The sequence below is a fragment of the Rhinopithecus roxellana genome, chromosome 1 (genome assembly GCF_007565055.1).
Source record: "Rhinopithecus roxellana isolate Shanxi Qingling chromosome 1, ASM756505v1, whole genome shotgun sequence".
Lineage (NCBI taxonomy): Eukaryota > Metazoa > Chordata > Mammalia > Primates > Cercopithecidae > Rhinopithecus > Rhinopithecus roxellana.
The window spans coordinates 161016990-161039541 of NC_044549.1; the positions used below are offsets into that span (position 1 = coordinate 161016990).

At 43.2% G+C, this 22552-nt stretch overlaps 2 protein-coding genes across 2 annotated transcripts in view; one reads left to right on the forward strand and one right to left on the reverse strand.

Annotated features, from left to right (window-relative positions):
• GLB1 (galactosidase beta 1) overlaps nt 1-22552 on the reverse strand; it is a 113869-nt gene that overhangs the window by 82764 nt on the left and 8553 nt on the right. Inside the window, 3 exon segments of the mRNA XM_010372962.2 lie at nt 1306-1366; nt 1896-2046; nt 5105-5274. Coding sequence (XP_010371264.1) covers nt 1306-1366; nt 1896-2046; nt 5105-5274 — 382 coding nt within the window.
• On the forward strand, nt 10203-10487 carry LOC104669850 (small ubiquitin-related modifier 2-like). Its single transcript, XM_010372961.1, has 2 exons — nt 10203-10345; nt 10409-10487. Exons 1-2 carry the CDS (start codon nt 10203-10205, stop codon nt 10485-10487), a joined length of 222 nt encoding a protein of 73 aa, XP_010371263.1.

Here is a 22552-nt window from a genome sequence, read left to right on the forward strand (position 1 = left end):
TTTTTTTTTTTTTTTTTTGAGACAGAGTTTCATTCTTGTTGCCCAGGCTGGAGTGCAATGGCGCAATCTGGGCTCCCTGCAACCTCCACTTCCCAGGTTCAAGCAATTCTCCTGCCTCAGCCTCCCAAGTAGCTGGGATTATAGGCATGCACCACCACACCCGGCTAATTTTGTATTTTTAGTAGAGACAGGGTTTCTTCATGTTGGTCAGGCTGGTCTCAAACTCCCGACCTCAGGTGATCTGCCTGCCTTGGCCTCTCAAAGTGTTGGGATTACAGGTGTGAGCCACTGTGCCCGGCCTTATTTCTTTCTTTGAGACAAAGTCCCTCTCTGTTGCCCAGGCTAGAGTGCAGTGGTGCAATCATGGCTCACTGCAGCCCCAACCTCCCAGGCTCAGGCAATCCTCCCACCTCAGCCTGCCGGACTACAGGCACATGCCAGCACACCTGGCTAATTTTTAAATTTTCTTAGAGATAGGGTCTCACTATGTTACCTAGGCTCGTCTCAAACTCCTGGGCTCAAGGAATCCCTCCTCCTTGGCCTCCCAAAGTCCTGGGATCACAGGTGTGAGCCACTGTGCCTGGCTTGTCATTTTGATTAGCTAGGTGCTATTATTGGTTGTGGAATATGCTAAGTAAATAGGAAGAGAAAGCATTGAGGTCAGCTGGTCAACCGCAAACAGGGCTCAATGCCAATTCAAAGAATTACCAGTTTATCAGTAAGATCTGGTTAAGTAGTTCAAAGCTTAATTTCCTAGAGGTTTAGTTTGGTGCTATGCACTGGACGGTGATAAACACTCAGACTTTCAGTAAACTTTCAAAAGTATTTGTGCAGAGGTACCCCAAACTTCAAAATACCTCCCCCTTTTGATAAAAATTGTTGAAGCTTTTTTTGTTTGTTTTGAGACGTAGTCTCGCTCTGTCGTCCAGGCTATAGTGCATTAGCGCGATCTCGGCTCACTGCAATATCTGCCTCTAGGGTTCCAGCAATCCTCCTGCCTCAGCCTCCTGAGTAGCTGGGATTCCAGGAGCCCACGACCACGCCTGGCTAATTTTTTGTATTTTTAGTAGAGGCGAGGTTTTGCCATATTGGCTAGGCTGGTCTCAAACTCCTGACCTCAGGTAATCCACCCGCCTCAGCCTCCCAAAGTGCTAGGATTACAGGTGTGAGCCACCGCACCTAGCCTGAAGCTGTTTTTTATTTTTTAATTTAATTTTATTATTATTATACTTTAAGTTCTAGGGTACATGTGCACAATGGCCTGAAGCTTTTATAAATCTTCTCAAGACATCTGTAACAACTTACCTGGGTCGGAAGAGCGGAGAAGAATAGACTCTTTCTCCAGCAGCCAAGCAGGTAATCCTCCCTAGGTCAGGAAAAACAAGCCATTATAATGTCCATTCCGTGAAGGGAGCTCAGAGGAGACAGAAATTACTATTAGCAGTTACGGAAAAGAATAAAAGCTTCAAGGGACAAGAGGTATTTGAACTGGGCTTTTTGGTTTATAACTTGCAGGGAAATTAGAAATTGGAATGTAGTACAATTAAGATCACTCTGCATGAATGCAACGTTTTGAGGACCAAAGCCCTTTCCATAAAGATTGTTCAATTTAGTTTCACAACTACCCTGTGAGGTAGATAGAGAAGATACCATTAACTGCTTCTTACAGATGAACAAGCTGAGTTATATGAGTGACCACCAAGAGGAGAGCCCATGCCCTGACCCCGGCCTGTTTCTCTCTGCCTGGGCACCTTGGTAAGGTAAAAGACACCTCTGCTGGGTACAGTCCCAGGCCCCATGCTCTCTGGAATGCAGGTCTGCTTTAATGCCCTTTGCCCCAGAGCTGCTGCCTGCCAACTCACACACCAGGCAGAACCCAGTCTAGCCACACTCACCATTTCCCACTCCGCACAGATGTAGGGCCCGGGCCTCAGGATAACCAGCAGTCCCAGCTCGTGAGCCAGCCGAAGAAAATATTCCACATCATGGTCCTCAGAAAACTGGTACTGTCCTGGCCAGGGCTCATGAAAGTTCCAGGGCACATACCTGCCAAGATACACACAGCCCCTTCCTGGATACTTGGCAGAGTCAAGAAGGAAGAATGGGGAAGGGGCCTCATTAGGACTATTGCTAACACAAGGATAAGAGGGAGAAGGTGCTTTAGAAGAAAAATTATCCAAGGCTGGACACGTGGCTCAGGCCTCTAATCCCAGCACTTTGGGAAGCCACGGTGGGCAGAGCCCAGAAATTTGACACTAGCCTGGGCAACATGGTGAAACCCTACCTCTACAAAAAACACAAAAAAATGAGCCAGGGTGCACGCCTGTGGTCCCAGTTACCCTGGAGGCTTGAGGTGGAGGTTTGCTTAAGCTCGGGAGGTTGAAGCTGCAGTGAGCTGTGATTGTGCCACTGCACTCCAGACTGGATGACAGAGACCCTGTGTCAAAATAAAGAAAAGAAAAGAAAAAATTATCCAGAATTTGGATATAAGGCAAAACAGTGACTGCATTTCCTTTCCATGTTATAATGGAGGACTGTCCAGTGGGCCCACTGAGGCTTCCTTCATTCTCCAAGGGAAATATTTTGTTTGACTTACTATTTACCATTGATTAAGGGAAGAACTTTGAAGTTACAGATTAATTTGTAGATTATTGCCTGGGAGAGAAACAAATGATGATTGTCATACAGAGAAGGCAACTCCAAAGGTAACTCATTCATTGCCTTTTATGATATTAACCAGTTTTATCTCTAAAGATAACTTTATTTGAACATGCCTTTCTTGACTGGCTATAAACCTCCCTTCCTCAAATTCTCCTTTGAATTGGCTTTACCATATAGCTAGTTTCCTTGGTAATAAGTTAAATAAATTTTTCAAAACTTTTATTTTAGGTTCAGGGGTACATGTGCAGGTTTGTTATACAGGTAAATTGCATGTCACGGGGGTTTGGTGTACAGATTATTTAGTCACCCAGGTAATATGCCTAGTACACGACAGGGGTATTCACCTTCCTCCCACCCTCCACCCTCAAGGCCCCGTTGTCTGTTGTTTCCTTCTTTGTGTCCATATGTACTCGAAGTTTAGCTACCACTTATAAGTGAGAACATGTGGTATTTGGTTTTCCATCCCCGTGTTTGCTCAGGGTAATAGCCTCTAGCTGCATCCAGGTTGCTGCAAAGGACATGATCTCATTCTTTTTTGTGATTTTGTAGTATTCCATGGTGTATATGTACCACATTTTCTTTATCCAGTTAAATAAATTTCTGATATATGTCCATTATATATTTGTTTGTAAGTCATGTTTTTGGCTTTTTATAATTATATTTTGCATAAATAATTGAACTGAGGTGCCCTGTGGAAGGGGAAAGAGCTCAAAAACCAGATCTCCTATGTAAATGTCTAAACTGTTTGTAGAACCATAAACCACAGGACACACAGACCTTCCCATTTGGCAGCCTCTTGGGAGGGACCTTGTTATGAATTTTTACAGCAGCTCCCCAAGCTAATCAAACTTGGTGGGGACACTTCTTAAAAGCAACAACAACAGAAAATTCCAGAATTATATCAGCACTAATTCCTATTACATAACAATTATAGCTGGGCACAGTAGCTCACTTCTGTAATCCCCGCACTCTGGGAGGCCAAAGCAGTAGGATCGCTTGAGGCCCAGAGTTGAAGACCACCATGGGAAACATAGTGTGACTTCATCTCTAAAAACAAAACAAAACAAAAAAATTAGCTGGTGTGGTAGCAGTGCCTGTAATCCCAACTACTCAGGAGGCTGAAGTGGGAGGATCACCTGAGCCCACTTTAAGGTTTCAGTGAAGTATGACTGAGCCACTGCATTCCAGAAGAATGAGAACCAGAAGAATGAGTGGGTTCTCCCTCACCATCTATCTTCGGAATCTGCCTCTGGGTTTTCTCACTCTTTATCTTTGAAAAGTTATCAGCAATCCACATCAGCACTGCAAAAGCCAGAGCGGCCAGCCACACCAACTTTCTTCCCTGTTTGTTACTTTGCAATAGCAGAAGAGATGCGGAGAGGTAACTATTGGGATAATTCTATACCCTGAAGTTACACAATTACCCCAGCAGAACCACAAAGCCAAACTGGGTTTCAGAAATCTACCTTAGCACAAGGCTTATTCTGTTACTGGGGCTCAGAAAACAATACCCCAAAGTATGGCACCTCGGCATGCTGAGTCCTTTGAACTAAAGGAGATTGGAAGGCCTTAGGAGCAAATCTTCTTTCTCTGAACTTCTCCTGTTCTTCTGTCTCCCACTCCTTCTTCTCCCCTGAAGCAAGTCAAACCAGAATTCCTCCCAGTGTGGGTCATAGAAATTAGAAGCCCTCTCTCCCAAAGCAAGCCATGAAACCTAGAAAGGTCGCCTCTCCTTTCTCCCTTCTAGACCCTCATTGCAGAGGGGTCCTGCTCCATACCCAGAAGGAAGGAATGCCACCCAGAAAGGCCAAGAAGTATCCGTTGAGGCAGGCCTTGTGGGGTTTCCCGCTTCAGTCTACTACCACTAGGTCAAAACCTTTCAAAGAATCTAAGTGTAAAAAGGTTTTCTTGGGTCTTCTTTTCTGAAGACTCTCATGTCAGATAAAACTTACAGGTATCTGTTATGCTTTTCTCCTGTTAGCCTATCTTTTTGTATGACTACAGCCATACTTGTGCTATAGCTGCCTGCATGCCTTCCCTTCCCTTCAAATACTAGCCAAAGATATGGCCTTGGGCAAATTTCACTTTCACCAGCTATAAACAGGAACAATAACGCCTATCTCCAGGGAATGGAATCATTAGTATAAAGTACCCTGGATCTGGTAAGGCCTCAATCATTGCTACTTCTGTGTGCTTCCCCCATCCTTTGCCTTTTTAAGCTATTTATTTAATGATTTCTGATGATTGAAATTGAAGACTGGAAGAAGTAGTTGATTATTTGAAAAAGGGCCAGTCCAGTTCATGACAAGCCCCTCCCAGAACACCACACTGGACTATTTCCCATTTCTAAGCAATCAAATAGCCACCCTGAGAAATACAGTTGTATCCTCTCTCCAGAGTGAGTGTTCAGGCCTAGGTGACAGCCATGTGCCCTCCTACTTACGTCTGGATGGTGTTCAGCCCAGCCATCTTCATCTTCAGCAGCCGGTCCTTCCAGTAGAAGCGGGGGACGCGGGAGTAGTGAATGCTTCCTGAGATGTAGCGAAACGGCTGGCCATCCTTGAGGAAGCGGTCCTGGCTATAGGCAATTTCAAACACCCTCCGGGTGGCATTCTACAGAGCAAGGATGGGGCCACATGAGAACTTTCACCTTCTGCATTTCAGAAGCTGATCCTTTGACAGTGGCAAGTGACTCTCCGCCTATTTAATTTATATAATGTGCTGATGGACTTAATGCTTGTTTTCTGAGCTATCATACAAACCATTGCTAAGCCAGGTCCACCAGGGGTACTCAGGTAAGAGAAATTATCAAAGAGGATCCACATGCAGGATTCCATAAGGCTCAGCTTCTAGAGGCCAGCACCGAGCTGACAATCAGTGGCTGAGATGATATTCCACTGCGCTGTTCATGGGGCTAGAGAACACACACACACACACACACACACACACACACACGCCCTTGTTGCTGTGACCTGCCTGAGCACTGGATGCACCTCAACAGTAATGTCACTGGGATAACCAAGACCCATTAAGAAAATTCTAAGTGTAAAATACAGGACAAAAAGCAACGGGTTAAAACTCCAGAGCCCCGACGCCCCATCCTAGGTATTGCGTGAATCCCAGAGTGACCTGGGTAAGTCCCGTCTCTAACCCTACCTCTCTTCATCCATAACTATCCAGGGTATTGGATTAAAAGAACTTTAATGCAATATTTTTCGAATTGTGGGGGTGACCTGATTTGTGAATAATAAACTCATTTTTGGTGGCAATAAGCACTTTTTAAAAATGAAAGAATTGTCCAGGCATGATAGCTCACGCCTATAATCCCAGAACTTTGGGAGGCCGAGGCAGGTGGATCACCTGAGGTCAGGAGTTCAAGACCAGCCTGGCCAACATGGTGAAACCCCATCTCCACCAAAAATGCAAAAATTAGCCAGGCATAGTGGTGCACGTCTGTAATCCCAGCTACTTGGGAGGCTGAGACACGAGAACCACTTGAACCCAGGAAGCAGAGGTTGCAGTTAGCTGAGATCACACCAGTGCACTCCAGCCTGGGTGACAGAGCAAGACTCTGTCTCAAAAAAAAATAATAATAAAATAAATAAAAATAAAAATCAAGGAATAGCAGGCACAGTTGCTTATGCCTATAATCCTAGCACTTTGGGAGGCCAAGGCTGGAGGATCGCTTGAGCTAAGGAGTTTGAGACCAGCCTAGGCAACTCAGCAAGGCCTCATCTCTACAAAAAAAAAAAAAAAAAAAAAAAAAATCAGGCATGGTGGCACACACCTAGGGTCCCAGCTACTTGGGAGGCTGAGGTGAAAGGATTGCTTGAGCCCAGAAGGTTGAGACTGCAGTGAACCCTGTTCATGCCACTGCACTGCAGCCTGGGTGACAGAGCAAGACACTTGTCTCAAAAAAAAAAAAAAAAAAGGGCAAGAAAGAAAATAGAGGCCGGGTATGGTGGCTCACGCCTGTAATCCCAGCACTTTAGGAGACTGAGGCGGGTGGATCATGAGGTCAAGGGATCGAGACCATCCTGGCCAACATGGTGAAACCCCGTCTCTACCAAAAATAAAAAAATTAGCTGGGCATGGTGGCACACGCCTATAGTCCCACCTACTCGGGAGGTTGGGGCAGGAGAATCGCTTGAACCGGGGAGGTGGAGGTTGCAGTGAGCCAAGATCATGCCATTACACTCCAGCCTGGCAACAGAGCGAGACTCCGAGAAAAGAAAGAAAGAAAGAAAGAAAGAAAGAGAGAGAGAGAGAGAGAGAGAGAGAGAGAGAAAGAGAGAAAGAGAAAGAAAGAGAGAAAGAAAGAAAGAAAGAGAAAGAAAGAAAGAAAGAAAAAGAAAGAAAGAAGAGTGTATTACACATAGTAAAGTATTACTTTATAAAACTTTTGTTATATATACATATGTGGAGTTGCATATGTATGCACGTATATTTGGTTGCAATGTAAGATTTATTTCTATGAAGCAAAATTTTAAGAAACACTGTTTTTGGGTCACTTCAGGAGCTAAAATGCTAGGATTTTGAAAGGCATGACCTCAACGGGTGGTAGGGGTTGGGGTTCCACTTTAAGCCGAGTGGAACACTGCCCTCTGATGGATAAGGTAGCAACAGGCCACAGGTGCCAATAGAACCAGGGTTGTTTTTTTTTTTTTTTTTTTTTTTTTTTTTTTTTGAGAAGGAGTCTCACTCTGTCACCCAGGCCGGAGTGCAGTGGCCAGATCTCAGCTCACTGCAAACTCCGCCTCCCGGGTTTACGCCATTCTCCTGCCTCAGCCTCCGCAGTAGCTGGGACTACAGGCGCCCGCCACCTCGCCCGGCTAGTTTTTTGTATTTTTTTAGTAGAGACGGGGTTTCACCGTGTTAGCCAGGATAGTCTCGATCTCCTGACCTCGTGATCCGCCCGCCTCGGCCTCCCAAAGTGCTGGGATTACAGGCTTGAGCCACCGCGCCCGGCCGGCAGAACCAGGGTTTTAAGAAGCCATCTAACTAGTGCTCTCCATTATGGGTCAGATTCCTTGTGCATCTTTAGGCTTTTGAAGGTCACAATACTAGCTTTAGTCACAGTAGCATCATAGTCCATGGTGGCTTTGGGGGTTACCCTTGAAGCTGTATTTGGAAGCAGCTGTGGCAGCATGAGTCCTACATCACACATGCCTGAAATCTAACCGGGGAGCTGAAGTTAAACAACTCAGAGAAGAATTCATAGGGGCAAACAGAGAGCTTTACTGTATGTGAATTACATCTCAATAAAGCTAAATAAACACAAACACATAACTAATTTAGGAATCATTTTTAAAAGGGCAAGTCTCAATTTAACATCACTTTATTCTTCTAGTAAATAAGGCTTTAATTTCTGTTCAAAGGAAAAGTCTCCTAAACTCACAAAAATATAAAAATTATTTCTTACACCAGGTGCCTCAATGGATGCTCTTGGAAACATTCTCATAGTATATACATGGCTAAGTGTCAAATAAGGGTTCCCCACAAGTTTCCTAAGTTCAAAGGTGGCCCATGAGGTGGGAACATGCATCAGACAGGTAGAAAGCAGGTCAAGCAACTTCTGGCAGAATTGGGAAAAGGGTAGAGCTTTTTGAAATCCACCTAAGTGAAAGAGTTCAGAGGAGCAGAAGATAAGGCTGGAAAAAAATGATGGTGGGAGACAATGGAATCTGGCCTTTGTCCCATACATGGTGAGACACTGTCTCTACCCTCCAATGACCTCAAAGTACAGTCTAAATATCTCCCCACCATTCACTGACAAATATAATATTACCAAGCACCTATTACGTGCTGAGTAATCACAGACAAGAACCACACAGATGTGGCCACAACCCGTATAAAGCTTCCATCTAGCCTGGAAGAAAATCAAGGGTTAACACAGTGAGGTCGAGGTGGTACAGTAAGGGTTAGAGCAGAATGCTGCAGCAGAAATAAATGGCAGGGAACCCAGGCATGGCGGGGTGGAGGGGAGGGGCAAGGGCAAGTTTCTCAAAGGAAGAAACACCCCAAACTGTGTTTCTCAATCTTGGCCGCACGGCAAAATCACCTGTGCAAGGTTTTAAAAATAGCAAAGTTCTTTGGGAGGCCGAGGCGGGCAGATCACGAGGTCAGGAGATCGAGACCATCCTGGCTAACATGGTGAAACCCTGTCTCTACTAAAAATACAAAAAAAAAATTTAGCCGGGCATGGTGGAGGGTGCCTGCAGTCCCAGCTACACGGGAGACTGAGGCAGGAGAATGGCATGAACCCGGGAGGCAGAGCTTGCAGTGAGCCAAGATCACGCCACTGCACTCCAGCCTGGGCAACAGTGCGAGACTCTGTTTCAAAAAAAAAAAAAAAAGCAAAGTTGACCTCACCCCCAGACATTCAGGTTTTAATCGGTCTTGGGAGGAACCCAGACACTGGAATTTCTTAAAGCTGCCTAGATGATGTAATGTGCAGGCAAAATTGAGAACCACTGGCCTGAGCCAAGGCCTAGGATGAAGTGAAGTTAGCCATGGGGGAAGGTGACACAGATAGAGAAAACAGTGTGTGCGAGGCCTGGGAGAGAGAGGGCAGGACTACAGGCCAGGAGCCACACAGCCTCAATACAGATAAAACATGGCAGCTGCTGAGGCGGAGGAGGAGGCCAGGGCCAGATCCAATGAGCCCTGAAGTCCAGATTCAAGGGCCCGGACTTTATGCTGAGAGCCATGGAGAACAACTGAAATGAAAGAAAGATAGGACCAGATATATGTTTTCAAATGTTTGGCTTTTTCCTGAATGGGCAAAAAAGGCAGAAGAGATGTGGCTGTGGCCCATGGTGGTGACAATGAGGTGGACAGGAAGCGGAAGGAGGAAATTACAGGATGGTGGCCAGTTAGATGTCAGGCACAGGCGCAAACCTGAAGAGGCTCCTACTGTTCTTGGGGAGAAATTTGAGTGTCAAAATGAAGGGGGGAGAGAGAGAGAGACAGAGAAAGAGAGAGAGAGAGCGAGCATGTGAAAGACTTAAGAGATACATCAATAAAAAAAAAATATGACTACGTGTATATTAACACCGATCAGTTCATCATAATACACAAGGAGAAAAAATACATTGGTCACCTTTGGAGACTGCTAGAGTACCAACTCATTACTCTGAAAAGTGATAAATACAGAGAAAGAGCCAAGCAGTTTACTTCCCCTTCACATAAAAGCAGTATTTCAGGGTTACCAAAACATTGACAATGGAAAATTCTCCACTGGATCCCAGTTAATTAAATATAGAAGGGCCCGGACACAATGGCTCATGCCTGTAATCCCAGCAATTTGGGAGGCCGAGGCAGGAGAATTGCTAGAGCCCAGGAGTTCAAGACCAGCCTGGGGAACATGGCAAGACCCTGTCTCTACAAAAAAAAAAAAAAAAAAGCTAACAAAATTAGTGTCTCCTTCATTCACCGCTGCCACCTCTTTCTTCTTCCACTCCTGGTGCTGCTTATGTACTCATTCGGTGCAGACTTGGTACCTCTTTTGTGAAGTGGCAGCTGAGACTCCGGCGCTTGCCATGGCAGACAAAAAACCCAAGGAAAGAATCAAGACTGAGAACAATGATCATATTAATTTGAAGGTGGCGGGACAGGAGGGTTCTGTGGTGCAGTTTAGGATTAAGAGGCATACATCACTTAGTAAACTAATGAAAAGCCTATTGTGAATGATAGGGATGGTCAATGAGACAGATCTGATTCCAATTTGACAGGCAACCAATGAAAGAGACACACCGCCTCAGTTGGAAATGGAGGATGAAGATACAACTGATGTGTTCTACCAGCAGACAGGGGGTGTCTACTAAAAAGGGAACCTCCCACTTCATTCCAGAACTCTGTTCTTTACAGACCAAGATGACATTCTCAATTAGAAAACTGCAATTTGGTTCCACCACATCCTGATTACTACAGTATAGTTTTCTCTATTCTTTCATTTCCCCCTTCCCCACTCCTTTATTATACATAAAGTAACTGGTATATGTGCACAAGTATATTGCTTTTTTTTTTTTTAACTAAACAGCCAATGGTACGTTTTGACTGATATCAAGTGGAGATGGGATGGGGAAAAATACCAATTCTGTTAAAATACCCCCTTTTCTTCATTAGTGGCTGCTCATTCCGCTCTTATCTTTATATTTCAGTAAGTTATTTGGCTGTTTTAACAACAACAACAACAAAAAACATAAAAATTTTGCATACTTTGTTCAATTGTAGAATGTTAATGTTTTTCATTTATCATTGTAAAACCAAGAACAATTTTATAACTTCATTGTACATAGCTGTTACATGTTGGACAGTTTGTCTTTAAGTAGGGATAAATTAGTCTAAAACAAAAGGAATCCTAGATAGTTTTTCCTTCAAGTCAAGAAGGTTGTTGTTTAAATTTCTTGTTTAAAATAAATAAATAAACAAACAATTAGCCAGGTGTGGTGGCAGGCACCGGTAGTCTTAGCTACTCAGGAGGCTGAGGCGGGAAGATTGCTCGAGCCTAGGAAGTCAAGGTGATGGTGAGACTTGATGGTGCCACTGCACTTCAGCCAGGTGACAGAGAGGGACCCTGTCTCAAAATAATAATAAATGCAGAAGGAATAAAAGCATCTGAAAAACACCTCTTTCCCAACACTTAATGAAATGGATTTAAGCTATCATCAATAGATGCTAAAACCATTAGAAACACTGATGGAAATTGTGTGAAGGACTGGGCATATTTTTTTGTGCTCCATCTGTTCAATTTCAGCCTCAATAAAAGTGGAATAGCCAGACATTATGTCTGTCATATTATGATTTAACACGAAGTACAGTCTCACCTAGAAAGTGGTCCTCGTTATTGAATCAAAATCACAATTGAACCCAAATCTAACAATACCATAAGGAAGCAATAAGCCAAATCCAAAATGTGGGACATTTTAAAAGTCCAATGATTCAGTTGTTTTAACAAATCAATGGTATTAAAAGAAAGAGGCCGGGCGCGGTGGCTCAAGCCTGTAATCCCAGCACTTTGGGAGGCCGAGACGGGTGGATCACGAGGTCAGGAGATGGAGACCATCCTGGCTAACACGGTGAAACCCCGTCTCTACTAAAAAATACAAAAAACTAGCCGGGCGTGGTGGCGGGCGCCTGTAGTCCCAGCTACTCGGGAGGCTGAGGCAGGAGAATGGCGTAAACCCGGGAGGCGGAGCTTGCAGTGAGCCGAGATCGTGCCACTGCACTCCAGCCTGGGGAACAGAGCGAGACTCCGTCCCCCCCCCAAAAAAATAAATAAATAAATAAAATAAAATAAAAGAAAGAAAGGGAGTACTATTTAGAAATGAAAGAACTTCAGAGGAATAATGGCCTAATGATTGCATTAGATCATTATATGTGATATGGTATGTGTAATAAGGTATGATACAATATTTGTAATATGACATGATACAATATTCATTAGGTCAGCGTGAACCTGGTTTGGATCCTAATTCTTTTATTTTTATTACTTTTTATTTATCATTATAATTTTTAAAGATTTTTTTGGATATAAGGTCTTGCTCCGTCACCCAGGCTGGAGTGCAATGGCTCAATCACATCTCGTTGCAGTCTTGAACTCTTGGGTTCAAGTGATTCTCCTGCCTCAGCAAACTATGGCATAGGTATATGATGGACTACTACTCAGCAATAAAAAAGAACAACTACTGGTATTTGTAATAATGTACATAAATCTCAAAAATGTTGAGAGAAAGAAGCCTTACACAATTGGGTTCATACTGCATGAACCTATTTATATGAAGTCCTGGGAAAGGCGAATCTAATCCATGGTGGGAGAAAATATCAGAATAGTTAACTCTGGGAGAGTGGAGGCAGGTATTGCCTGGGAAGGGACATGAGGGAACTTTCTGGGGTAATGGTAATGTTCTATAGCTAGATAAGGGTTGTGGATTATGCAGGTGTAGGCATTTGTTAAAACTCATCAAATGGTATGTTTAAGATACGTGCATTTCATTGTATGTAAATTTTATCTTGGGGTTAAAAGGGGCTATTAACAAACACTGACTGCTAGTTAATGATATGCCTGCTGAAGTGTTTATTTTAGGAAGAGGAGGGCACTGATATCTGCAACTTATTTTGAAATGCATCCAAAAAATAAGATGAATTGATAGATGGAGGGATAGACTGATAGTAATATGTTAACGGTATAATGTTTCAACTCTCTCTGAAAATTTTTCCTAGCAAAATGTTGACACAAATAAAAATGCAGACTGACAAAATGAATTATGGTTTATACTGTATGTGTATTGTACATGCATGTTTGTATATATACAAATACACATACATGATCAAACGTATACAGCTCTGGAGAGTATGCAGCCCTTGCCATTGTGAAATGGTCTCCGATGGATATAGGGTGAAGGCAGAGGAGGAGAGTTTTTTGTTTTTGAGACAGGGTCTTTCTTGCTCAGTTGCTCTGGCTGGAATGCAGCAGCATGATCATGGCTCACTGCAGCCTTGACCTCCTGGGCTCAAGTGATCCTTCCACCTCAGTCCCCAAGTAGCTGGGACCACAGGGTTGTGCCACCATGCTCAGCTAATAATTTTCAAATTTTCTGTAGAGACAGGATCTCACTATGTTGCCCAGGCTGGTCTCCAACTGCTAGCCTCAAGCAATCCTCCCACCTCATGATCCCAAAGTTGTGGGATTACAGGCATGAGCCACCGTGCCCAGCCTGAAAGGTGTTTTTTTGTTTTTTTGGGTTTTTTTTTGAGATGGAGTTTCACTCTTGTGGCCCAGGCTGGAGTGCAATGGCGCAGTCTCGGCTCACTGCAACTTCCGCCTCCCCGGTTCAAGCGGTTCTCCTGTCCCAGCCTCCTGCCCCCACGCCTGGCTAATTTTTGTACTTTTAGTAGAGACGGGGTTTCACCACGTTGGCCAGGCTGGTCTCGAGCTCCTGACCTCAGGTGATCCGCCCGCCTTGGCCTCCCAAAGTGCTGGGATTACAGACGTGAGCCACCACACCTGGCTTTGAAAAGGGTTTTAAAAACATGCCTACATCAGCTGTAGCTCTGTGAATGGTCTTGTGCAAGCTCAGTATGCTTTGTGCTGATTGTCTCAACTCACACTCAGATCTCAAGTCTTTTTGCCTTCCTGCCCCAACACTGGGGGAACGGGTTCAGCCCAGAAGTCCAGGGGCACTGGGTAGTCCATGCCCCTGGGGGCAACCTTCAGCCAATGAGTCACAAAGAGGGTGGAGAACTGCATTCTCTTGTCTTTTAGGCAAATAATTCTGGAGACACTTTGTGCACTTTTCAGGAAGTCTCAGAAGAATCATGTCCCGGTTCCCAGAGTGATAACCCCGATATGCATTCTGACCCACGCTGTCCCTTCTTTCCACCTGTCCCTCGCTCCTATGCTCTTGGATCACTTCTCAAACCACCTGCACCCAATGTTCTGCTTCTAGAGGGACCCAAAGTATGACAATTGGTAACAGGAGTGGCCTCAAGAGCAGATCATCAGGATGTGAGTCTGCACCTTGTTGTCTCATGAATGTCAAATAGCAAGAACCCTATAGCTGGTGCTAAGGGGCGTGGTAATGCCTCAAAGACAAATACCAAGTCCCTCAACTATGCGGGACCGGGAGGAGGCATGGAGAGAAGGGGAGCAGTCGGTATCTGCACTGGCTCCACCCCTGGAGCGGGGCAGAGGTGGGGGTTACTGGTCATTGAAAAGAGTGTGAGGTTAGCTGGCTTTTATTAAGTGATTTGGAAGCTTTAAAGACAATGACTGTTTGATGGGCTCGGGTGAGCCATCCACTCAGGGCATCCTATGAATGTCAGAGGCTTCTGTGGCAGTGTTTAAAGAGACTCACATCTCCGGCCAGAAAAGTAAGACCTAACCATGGGAGTCACTGAGAATGGATCTTGAGGGGGAAAATCCCAGGCCAGATTTGGGGAAGTTACTGGTAGGGTGTATTCTCCCATGACCCATATTCTATTGGTAAGAGCCCAGTCTCTATGCTGTTGGGAGGATCCTTGGAACCTAGACATGACACTGGTTAACAGGAAATGAGGTGAGGATGCCAGGACTGCATCCTGAGAAAGGTATGGAATGGCTCAAGAGGTGGGAATGTAAAAAGGATGACCAGAGACCCCACTACCTGGCTCTATTCCCCAGGAGAGCCCAGAGAACTCTCCCTTCAGGAAGGAAGGCACTGGTGAGGAGGGCCCTGGCATGCTTGGGAAGCCCATCCTCTGCAGGCAAGAATGACGGGGGATGCTGCCATGGCAAGGGACGCTCTAGTGTTACTGGGGATGATGAGGTTCTGGCATAACCAACGTGGGACCGCTTAACCATCAGCAGCAGGAAGGCACAATTACCACAACGACCAGCAAGGTCACAGTGGCAACCAGGGTGTGCTGACCTGGGGACCAGGAATGACCTTACCCAGTGGCTCATAAGCCACACATTTCTGTGGGGTGAGATGGCCAGGCAATCGGCAAGAGTACTGCTTGACATATTTAAAAACTTGTGAGCAAAAGGCTGATGTCAACAACTGCATGGAAAATTGAGATTCCTACATCCAATTCCCAGCTTTGAGCCAGTTCTCCAACATACAGTCAACAAAATTTGACTGAAGGAAAGGTTGGATGGATCCCCTTGAGGAAGGTCCCTATAACACCACCCCAAGTCCACACAGTGAATATTCCTCCAGTCCTTCCCAACAAGATTCAGGGTAACAGGCACCCCAAGGCCACCCCCTTCTGAGGACTGTTGGATACAGTGTGAACTGACATGGTAGCACCAGGGAACCTGAAATGCCATCACTCTCCCTTATCACTCTTAGGCAGGCCAGAGATAAAGGGAGCCTTGGCCCCAGTCCTTTTCACAGTCCAACCAATCAGAGGATCCGTCACACAGTTATTTCCCTGGCTCTGAGCTGAAAGTGGGATGGTTTTACATAATGGCCTGCAGAACCCTCATCATGAGTAGGAGCCACCATGGATCAAGGGGAAGCTCTGGAACTGCCCACTCCCCACTCTCACTCAAGATAAATCTGAAGCAAGACCACAATCCTCTGGGAATTGTAGTTATGAGTGCCCCCTCCAAAAAGACTTAAAGATCATTTCCATCATGTTCATTCAAATCGCCTGTGAGCCTCCGCCAGAAAAAACAGATCATGGTACATGACGGTAGCCACTTAATTAACTGAGTAATAGCTCCAACAGCAGCTACCACATGGGTGTGGGATTACCACTGGGACAGAACGACACAGCCTCTGATATTTGGTTTGCAATTAATGTTCTAATCTTTTCAAATCCTACTGATAAAAAGGATTGAAAACAGTTCGTGAGTGGGCAGGACAGCAGTATATTCTCCCTCTTGCCTGGGGCTGTGTCCACTGCCCTGCTGTATCACACGAGACCTGGACTGTCTGTGCATTCATGGACTGTCGTGGTCTGAGAGATGAACACCACCACGTTATTTGAACCAGGTGAGCAGGGGACATGTCTCTGAAACAACAACCTAGAAAAGCCACAGAGAGGGGATGAGATGAACAGCTGCAGAAGCAGTATCAGTTAAAAGACAGCTCATCATTGTTGACTGTCACAACCAAAGTAAACAGGGACAGTCCACTTCATGGACCCAAGGTGACCCCTCTCAAAAGTTACGGACCTAAGAAGATCCCATCTAAAGAGCCAGCTTCCTTTGAGCTTCCTCTGAGCTGTGGCACCACTGACAGAAGGCGATCAAAAAAAGTGGCAAAGGCCAGATGTGGTGGCTCACGTCTGTAATCCCAGAACTTTGAGAGGCTGAGGCAGGTGGATCACCTGAGGTCGGGAGTTCGAGACCGGCAAAACCTCATCTATACTAAAAATACAAAAATTAGCTGGGTATGGTGGCCCATGCCTATAATCCCAGCTACTTGGAGACTGAGGCAGGAGAATCCCTTGAACCTGGGAGGCAGAGGTTGCAGGGAGCCGAGATCACACCACTGCACTCCAGCCTGGGCAACAAGAGCAAAACTCCGTCTCAAAAAAAAAAAAAAAGTGGGAATAGGAGGAAGAAAGAAGGAAAGGAGGAGGAAAAAGGAGACAGAAAGAGAGAAAACTGCCTTCAGAGTGTATTCCCCCCAAATGCAAATAATGCAAGATTTGACCTGAGTGCAAATTCTATCCTTCTAAATGAATTGCCGCAGGAATGCAATACTGAAGACACATACTTTTATTTCATACTTGCAGAAGTGTGGAAGCATCAGTATTTAGTGCATGAGGTCACAGAAAACTTACAAAAAGCAATTCTGAACAAACCAAAATTCATAACTTCTTAAGGCCCCCCATTAACGCATCGAATACTGGAGGGAAAAAACCCAGCAGTACAAACAAAACACCAAATACATATCAGGAACCTAATACTGGCCACTGTAATTTTTAAAAAGTTATTTATTCAGGTTAGATTATTTCAGTAATAAATAAGCATCTCTTTTAAAACAAAAATTAAACACAACACAATATTGACATCATCAGGTAATGTGAACACCCTCCAAGTTCCCTAATCCCCGGGACTAAAAATAATTATATTTGTATTACTTGCGCACATTCCTTGACTAAAGAAATAAAAGAAGCCCAGTGACATCGCAGATTCTGGGTCATGCTGATTATGTGAAGATGATCTGTCTTCAGGTCCCTCAGTGTAACTCTGGTAAGCACCTACTCAGCAGATCTTAATCCCCAGCACCCTACACACCCCTACAACTCACCCTAGAGACTCAAGGGCCTGGGGGATTCCTGATATGAGCTGTTCAGCTCCAGGATGGCAGAGACCCAGTCTTCTTAGCCTGCAAGCACCCTGGGGCTGAGAGAACATGGATAGAGGCAAGGGGAGAGGGAAGGGGCTGGAAGGCTATTTGCATACCACGGACTTCTCAGACCCCTCAGTTCATAGAACATAGAGAAAGAGAAGAAATGTTTCAGGTGACTATGGGTCAAACTCTGATTATGTCAGAGCTAAGAGCCTTCCAAACACCACATGTCATGGAAGCACCATTCCATCAGATAGGCTGGAGAAGGAAAACAGGTGCAAGCAATGGTGATAATCTATACGGAGATAGAGGAATCTGTGGATAATCTGCTCTAGCTTATGCTTTCAATTTTTATTAACTTTATTTTTTCATGTCTGTCTTGTGCCAAAAACATTTTTGTTCAGCATTCCAAAAGACTGGATAAAGAAGGCAAATCACAGTGGAAGAGGAGGAGAAGTGAGCACAGCTTTGGACTGATTCCCAATCCTCACGGACTCTGGACATGCACAGATTTAAAATATGTGCCCCCACATCTCAGAGAAAAGGTAAATGCGCAGTTTAAAAAAATAAAAATTAAATTTAAAAATATATAATTTCTTTAAAATTAAAAACATACAGAACTAACTTTCCACACTACATTGACCATATTTGGCCTAAGGATAAAAATACAGCTTAAACTGCATTCAGGGAAAAAACAAAAGCAAACTGCATTCAGTAGACTTCATCTTAATAACCACATTGACATTACTACCTTGGTTCTGTTATATATGTAGTAAGATAAAAAAACTAAGTAACTACATTAGGTTACTAAGAACCAAATTTTTCAGTACAAAAGAGAAACAGGCTGGGTGCAGTGGCTCATGCCTGTAATCCTAGCACTTTGGGAGGCTGAGGTGGTCGGATGGCTTGACCCCAGAAGTTCCAGCCTGGGCAACAACATGAGATCCCATCTCTATAAAAAATAAATAAAAGTTAGCTGGGTATGGTGGCACACGCCTGTGGTCCCACCTACTTGGGAGGCTGAGGTGGGAGGATTGCTTGAGCCCAGAATAGTTGAGGCTGCAGTGAGTAGTGATGGTGCCGCTGCAGCCCAATCAGAGTGACAGAGCAAGACTCTGTTTCAAAAGAAAAAGAGAGAGAGAAACAAACACAAAATCAAACAAAATTAAGAACCCCATAATCAGGAGAATCTCTGTACCTTCCCCTCAGTTTTGCTATAAGGCTAAAACTACTCTAAAAAATATAGTTCATTAAAAAACAATAAAATCCATAATCTCTCATTTGAATTGGAAATACTAGTACACATTTATGATTTGTTTTTTTCTCCCTAAAAAAGTATTGCATTTCCTAGCAATACCCACAGACACAGTTTGGAAATGATATCAGCAGGCAGCAATCTAAATCTAAGCAATCTAACCCGTAGAGTGCCTAAATTGTGGTCTGCAAACATTTCCCACTAAAAGTAACCAGAACTGCTTCGTCAAGAAATTAGTTAATCCAAGTCTGTGGCATAAGATGTACAAAACAGCGCTAGAACTATTAAAAAAAAAAAAAAAAAAAAACTACTGGGGTCTCATCAAAACAACAAGATGACAGGGCTCCAACCAGCTCAAGTGCAGTGGTTCACACCTGTAATCCCAGCATTTTGGGAGGCTGATTACAGGTTCACATCAGTAATCCCAGCATTTCGGGAGGCTGAGGACTGCTTGAGGCCAAAAGTTTGAGACCAGCCTGGGCAACACAGAGAGACTCTGTCTCTACCAAAAAAAGAAAGAAAGAAAAAAAAAGAGCCAGGTGTGGTGGTGCGTGCCTGTAGTCCTAGCTACTTGGAGGCCAAAGTGAGTGCATTGCTTGAGCCCAGGAAATTGAGAGTGCAGTGAGTTCTAGTCACACCACTGCACTCCAGACTGAACAACAGAGCAAGACTATGACTCTAAAAAGTAAAAAATGAAAAATGAAAAGGTCCCAACTGGCTAAAGATGGGCTATTTTGAGTGTTAAAAGATGTAACACTTTGATGAACTAAAAAGCATCAGACATATAAAATATCTAAATATCTAAATTCCTAACAATATTTTCACCCACTCAGAAGAAAAGCTTATTGGTCATTCTTGGAGGCTGCTGTCGTATCAGCTCATTATGCTATAAACTAAGGAATCAAGTGAAAGAATCTAGTATCGGTCTTGCCTTTGTCATAGGCTTTTTCAGAGTAACCACACAATTGTTGAGGAGAGTTCTTTGTAAAGGACCCATAGCTAGTAAACGCAGGGGAAAAAAAGGATGGAATTTTACGAATCATCATTTTGCAAACTTTAGTGAAATAATGACATCAGACAACAATCACCAATGACTGCTGAAACATTAAATGGAAAGATAATGAGGAATTTTCTAGTGGAGCGATCAAGCTGACAACACCTGGGCCGACAGGTCAATCTTAGCATCACTGAAGATGCAATGGTCTTCCTACCCAAAAAGGGAAAAGGCTGAACCTGAATCTATCCAGCCTCTAGCTCTAACCTTTAGAGAGCTTTAGCTCTATGAACTCACAGAAAATATGAACATGTTAAATGACACCAAAATCCAAAATGCATAAAATTTTAAGACATACGACCCAGATAACTTGAACAAATAAATGGTATAAAATAAGGAAAAGGGGATGTTATAGACTCAAGGAAACTGAAGAAACACACCACAGGCAAAATATAGACCTATTTTTCGCCTGTTTCAAACAAAATAACTATAAAAAGACAATTCCATAAGAAGAAGAAGGAAAAAAAAAAAACCCAAAGCTAGCAAAAGACAATAAAAGATTAGAGCAGAAATAAACAAAAGAGAATAGAAAGATAGTAGGAAAAAAAAAAGTTGGTTTTTGAAAAAAAAATCAACAAAATTGAGAAACTTAACTAGATTTTAAAAAAGAATATATAAATAAATCGGAAATAAAGAGAGGGCATAATAACTGATGCCACAGAAATAAAGGATTGTAAGAGAATAGCATGAACAACTGTATGCCAACAAATTGGATAACCTAGGAGATATGGATAAATTTCTAGACACACCCAGCCCACCAAGACTGAATCATGAAGAAACAGAAAATCTGTACAGACCAATAGCTATTAAAAACATTGAATCAATAATCAAAAACCTCAAAGAGGCTGGGCATGGTGTCTCCCGTCTGTAATCCCAGCACTTTGGGAGGCCAAGACAGCCAGATCATTTGAGGTAGGAGTTTGAGACCAGCCTGGCCAACATGGTGAAAACCCGTCTCTACTAAAAATACAAAAATTAGCCGGGCGTGGTGGCGCGTGCCTGTGGTCCTAGCCACTTGGGAGGCTGAGGAAGGAGAATCGCTTGAACCTGGGATGCGGAGGTTGCAGTGAGCCAAGATCATGCCTCTGCACTCCAGCATGGGTGACAGAGCAAGACTACGTGTCAGCACATGGGCGCGCGCGTGCGCACACACAACCACACACACACACACACACACACCCCTCAAAGAAAAACCTAGAACCAGATGGCTTCACTGGAGAATTCTACCAAACATTTAAAGAAGAATTAATACCAATCCTCCTGAAACTCTTACAAAAGTTGAAGAGAAGGAACATTTCCAAATTTATTCTATGAGACCAATATTATCCTAATACCAAAGCCAGACAAATACATTACAAGAAAACTACAGTACGATAATATTCCTGGTGAATATTGATGTAAAAATCCTCAACAAAATACTAGCAAACTGAATTCAACAATGCATTAAAAGGATTATATACTATGATCAAGTGGGATTTATTCCTAAAATGCAAGAATGGTTTAACATATAAAAATCAATCAATGTAATACACCAAATTAACAGAATAAAGGGCAAAAACCACATGATAATCTAAATTGAGGCAGAGAAAGCATGACAAGATTCAACACCCTTTCATGATTTAAAAAAACCCAACAACTCAACAAATGCAAAATAGAAGAAAACTACCTCCACATCGTAAAGTCCACATGTGAAAAGCCCATAGCTAACATCATACTCAATAGTGAAAGACTGCAAGCTTTTCCTCTAAGATCAGGAACAAGACAAGATGTCTGCTTTTGCCACATCTACTCAAATAATTTTGGAAGTCCTAGTCAGAGCAACTAGAAATAAAAGGCATTCAAATTAGAAAGGAGATGTAAAATGATCTGTTTGCAGATGACATAATCTTAGATTAAGGAAACCCTAAAGATTACACACACACACACACACACACACACACACAACTGTTAGAACTAATAAATGAGTTCAGCAAAATTGCAGGATACAAAAGCAACACACCAAAATCAGCTGCATCTCTATACACTAAAAATGAACAATCCTAAATGGATTTTTTAAAAATTCCATTTAAAAAAGCATCAAAAAGAATAAAATACTTAGAAATAGGCCTAAGGTGAAAGACTACACTGAACACTACAAAACACTGTTAAAAGAAATTAAAGAAGACACAAACAAATGGAAAAAACATCCTATGTTCATGGAGTGGAAGATTCATATTGTTAAAATGTTCATACTACCCAAAGTGATTTACAGATTCAACACAATCCCTATAAAAATCCCAATAGCATTTCTTGTAGAAATAGAAAAATGTATCCTAAAATTCATACAGAATCTAAACAGACACCAAATAGACAAAACAGTCTTGAAAAAGACTGTTGAAAGACTCATACCTCCTGATTTCAGAACAAAGCTATAGTATTCAAAATAACATGGTAATGGCATAAAGACAGACAAATAGAGCAATGAAAGAGAATAGAACACCCAGAAATAAACCCTTGTGTATATGGTCGAATGATTTTCAACAAAGATGTCAAGACCTCTTGATGAGAAATTCTTCAGAAAACAGTGCTGGGAAATCTGGATATTCACATGCAAGAGAATGAAGTTGGACCCTTATCTTACACCATACACAAAAATTAATTCAATATGGGTTAAAGACCTAAACATAAGACCCAAAACTATAACACTCCTAGAAGAAAACATGGGAAAAAAAGCTACATGATATTGAACTTGGCAATGATTTTTTGGATATGATGCCAAAAGCACAAACATAAAAGTGAAAATAGAGAAATGGG